Here is a 4097-nt window from a genome sequence, read left to right as displayed (position 1 = left end):
TGTGGCTATGGTCCATGTCGGACCAGATCGGATCTGGGCAGTGGCGGCCGTCTCCTTCGCGTTCGAGATGGGGCGGCAGTTGCACGAGGCTTGCTACACCGGTTGGGTAGCAGGTGATCTGGCCTGAATGATGCCTAGTTCTACTGTGGCCATTGCCTTGGATGGTTGTGGTTGTAGTTTGGCACGATGGTGGCAAACACAAGGTGTACAAGAGTGGTGGATCGGCGCAAGTGAGGCACATAGATGCTCGATTTGCATAGGATGGCAGTGGACATGAGATGTGTGGCATCGTCGCACGTGGAGACAAACCGTGGATGATCGGACCTGAGAGGTTTCTCTGCAAGTTCTATCCACCTATATGCTTGGCTTCGTGTCCTCATTTGTTGCTGGCTTGACTTCCATGAAGACATGTTTGTCAGTTGGCCTATGTGGGCTCTTGACGGCACCGACGGATTTTTGTCCGTAAATTGTGTCCAACCACTGTTGAAGACTTGGGCTGCCGGATGGCCTCTCATGGGTTCTTGGTGGCGTCAGTTACCTTGTTGATGTTGGTGGTTGTGCTCCGGTCTGCTTTCTGTATATGTGTTATGCCCGGTTGCGTTTCTCCACGTCAGGGTTGTGAGCATATATGGCTGTTGAGGAGTGACAATCTGACTTGCAGCAGTAACTTCTTCATGGAAAGGGCGGCGACAGTACATTGTGACATTGGTTTGGTGGTGCTCTTAAGCACTGGGATTCGAGTTCCGGAGTGAAAACTCTTAGGTTTGACCTAGACTGGGATTCGAGTTCCGGAGTGAAAACTCTTAGGTTTGACCTGGACTGGCTGTACCTAGCAATGGTGGTGTTCTTACAGCATTCCCTTGTTGAAGGCATTGTTTGGAGCTTGCTCGAACTTCCTCTTCAGGGTGAAAACCCAAGATTTAACCCTTCGTGGGTGGATCTGGCAATGGCGGCGCTCGTGTGCCGTTCCCTTCTTGAAGGCGTCGTTGTTGAAGCACTTTCCCAATGTCCGGGTGTTGCCATTGATGGTGGTTGATGTTTTTGTTTATTGCTGCATGTTATAGCTCCCTACAGGATTTTAGAGTTCACATTTTTTTCCTTTTTGTGTGTGTGTGCTGTGTGCATCCTAGTTATGCAGAGACCGGATGTGAGTTCATGATGATTTGTATTCTCTTGATGCAACATTATGAGTTAATAAAATACATTCTTTATTGAAAAAACGACATTGATCCTGGGGCTATGAGTGGGTTCGCTACGGATTTCCTCATGGGGAATGGTCGCCAGATAACATTCCCGTGAATTAATCCCCAAGAATGCAATCAATATTCAATTATAGTCAAACAATCCTACAGAAATGATGATACACACCACACGAACAATACGAATATTTGCAAAAATGAAACCAACATCAAACCGGGACACCGAGGGATCTCCAAACAAGATGACTCCAGCCAGACCGCCAGAGTCAGAGACCCAAGAAACTTCATCAGTACTTAACGCTACAGCGGTCGCCGGAGGCCAGAGCGCCGCCGAAACGGAGGCCACCCTCCGGCTTGACCGGAACCGTGAGCCAGCACCAAATCCTCGGCTTCTGGCGGATCTTGATGCTGGCGAACCTGTAGCGCACCCGCGCATCCACGTCCACCTCAAAGCTGACGGACCCCACGCCCGCCTCCCTCGCCAGCTCCCTGGCGACGTCGTCGGGGACGCCGACGCCGCTGCTCCCGTCGAACTCCAGCCTGACCGTGTCGGCGCTCTTCCTGCGCTGCAGGAACTCCGCCGGCGACGAGGCGACGCGGGCAGCGGGGCCGCCGAGGGAGGCCCCGCCGCTGGCGCGGAGCTCGGCGTCGAGGGCGTCGTAGTAGATGGGGACGCGGAGGCTGGGGTTGTAGAGCTCGAGCCCGACGGTGAGGCGGTAGGAGACGGTGGCGTTGTCGGGGGCCACGGTGAGGTTGGTGAGCGTGGCGGAGCTGACCGTCGCGCGGATGTGGTGCGGCTGGAAGATGGCCCAGTAGATGAGGATGACGAAGCCGGCAGCGACGAGGAAGGTGAACAGGCTGCCGCAGCAGGATTTCTCGCGGTCGGTTCCGTTGGACGACATGGCGGGCGGGCGCTGGCGGAGGAAGAGGTCGTTGGTGGGTCAACGGGGAGCCGGGGAGGGGAGGAGAAGAGCAGAGGCGCGCGGGTGGGTGCGTGTGCGAGGCTGCGAGCTGTGGCGAGCCTCGAGGCCTCTTTGTCCTCTGGGCCGTGTGTTGTCGGAAGCATCAGAGAACAAACATAAACCGCGTAGACACGCCAGTGAACTGTGACGTATAGTTTTTTCCGAGAAGACTTGGCGACTGGCCTGGGTGTTCCAAGTCGTCGTCTATGCCTTGAGCGTTGTTCACGACGCGCCGGGCGATGTCTCATGACGATGTACCACCAGGAATGTTCCAGTGAAGTGCGATGCAAGGACCGTTAAGTCTGTGAGGGCACCTCCAACGCGGATTACCAGATGGACGACAACAAATATATGCGCCCATGGACAGTGGGCTAGGCGTCAGCCATCCGATAATGGGCACCAAATGTCCGACCAATTTAAAATGAAGCAGGCATAAAAAGAATGGGATTTAACAAAGTTTGATAATATTTACAACCAGGCGGACGGAATTTAATTAGTTGAAACTAAATTTAACCTTGTAACTAAACTACACAAGATATTTGTGGTGACCTTCATGAACAGAGCCAGAATTTGGACATAGGGAGGAGGGCGGGGGGAGGGAGGGCCGAAAGAGATAACTGCCGCACATAATATGTATAACAAATCTCACATAAAATCGCCATGCAGCAGTTGCACAAATAATAATTTATTGTAACAAGAGAGATATGTTTTGCGAGAATCAACGGGTGTGATAATTGATGTGTCCACCATGGACAACAGAGCGAGGAGTTGCGGTCTTCTTTTGGGCCATGTTTGGCTCGCAAGATCTTCATAGTGGTGGTGAGGTTGGTCGGTGTGGCGGCGTCCACCCAACTCATGCCTTTTTTCCTCTGGGGCCGCCTCCGTCTTTGGTTTATGGCTGCCTCCTCATTTGGTGGTTGCGCGACGTCCTTCGGGGCCAGGTTGTTTCGACCACTCTCTCCTATGACGACATAGCCGAATGGATTACTAATTGCAGCGCATAAAACCCGTTGCATTAACATAATCAGGCACGAATATCCCCTCTTTGTTAGGGTTTATGTTCTTTGATTATTTTAGTGCTCACGTGCCCACAATTTTTATAGTTAGAGTCAAACCAACATATTCTCTTTTATTGGCACATGCACATTTTTTTCCGATTATAGCCAATAAGCATATTCTCTTTTATTGGCACGTGCAAGCTACCACCGGCAATAATTTCTGGAGTCCCTCGTTCTTCTTATCATTCTTGAGGCAACTTCCTTATTTCCAAACGACTTAGAGACATTTGAGAAATGGTGTAATTTAGTATAAAGCTTCAAGGGGAACTGTTCCTATCATAATTGCAAGCTAGCCGAGTTGGTTTTGTTCATCAACACGGTATGGAAGATCTATAGTTTAATCCCCTCAGAGCATCTCCAACAGGCGCAGGATTTTAGCGCCGCGCCGGAAAAATCGCCTTTTTTGGGCGCGTAGCCATTCAGGGCGCTCCAGCGGACGCGCAAAAAACATGTGCGCGGCATAGTTGGTTCAACGCGCGGAGCAAAACGGCATCGCGCGCCGTTTATTTCGTGTGCCCGCGGGACACTCAAGCGTCTGTGACCCACTTCCACCACCCTCTCCGGCCGTCCCGCCTTCGCCCCGCCCGCTTTGCCGCTGGCGAAATTCGACCGATAGAAGGCCGCGTCGATGTCCCCTCAACCCCTCCCTACACCCATGACCCCTCCGCCGATGGAAGGCGGCCGAGGAAGAAGCTTGCAAGGCGTGTGGCGGATGCGACGCCGACCAAACCACAATTTTTCAAATCTAAACAATCTAGAAGTAGGAGACATTTGTTTGAGACTACTTCTAGATTGTTTAGATTTGAAAAACTGTTTTTTAAGGGAAGACCGTAGAACAGACTGTCCTACGGTAATTTTATATTAATAAAAATATTTAC

At 51.7% G+C, this 4097-nt stretch overlaps 1 protein-coding gene across 1 annotated transcript; it reads right to left on the bottom strand.

Moving 5' to 3' along the window:
• Window positions 1-1267: 1267 nt before the first annotated feature.
• Window positions 1268-2232, bottom strand: LOC119320341. The gene has a single exon (XM_037594445.1). The coding sequence runs from the start codon at window positions 2099-2101 to the stop codon at window positions 1487-1489; it is 615 nt and encodes a 204-aa protein (XP_037450342.1). The 5' UTR covers window positions 2102-2232; the 3' UTR covers window positions 1268-1486.
• Window positions 2233-4097: the final 1865 nt, after the last annotated feature.

This window comes from Triticum dicoccoides, chromosome 6B (assembly GCF_002162155.2).
Source record: "Triticum dicoccoides isolate Atlit2015 ecotype Zavitan chromosome 6B, WEW_v2.0, whole genome shotgun sequence".
Lineage (NCBI taxonomy): Eukaryota > Viridiplantae > Streptophyta > Magnoliopsida > Poales > Poaceae > Triticum > Triticum dicoccoides.
Note: the sequence above shows the minus strand (reverse complement) of the source record. Positions and strands in the feature narration are given on the sequence as shown.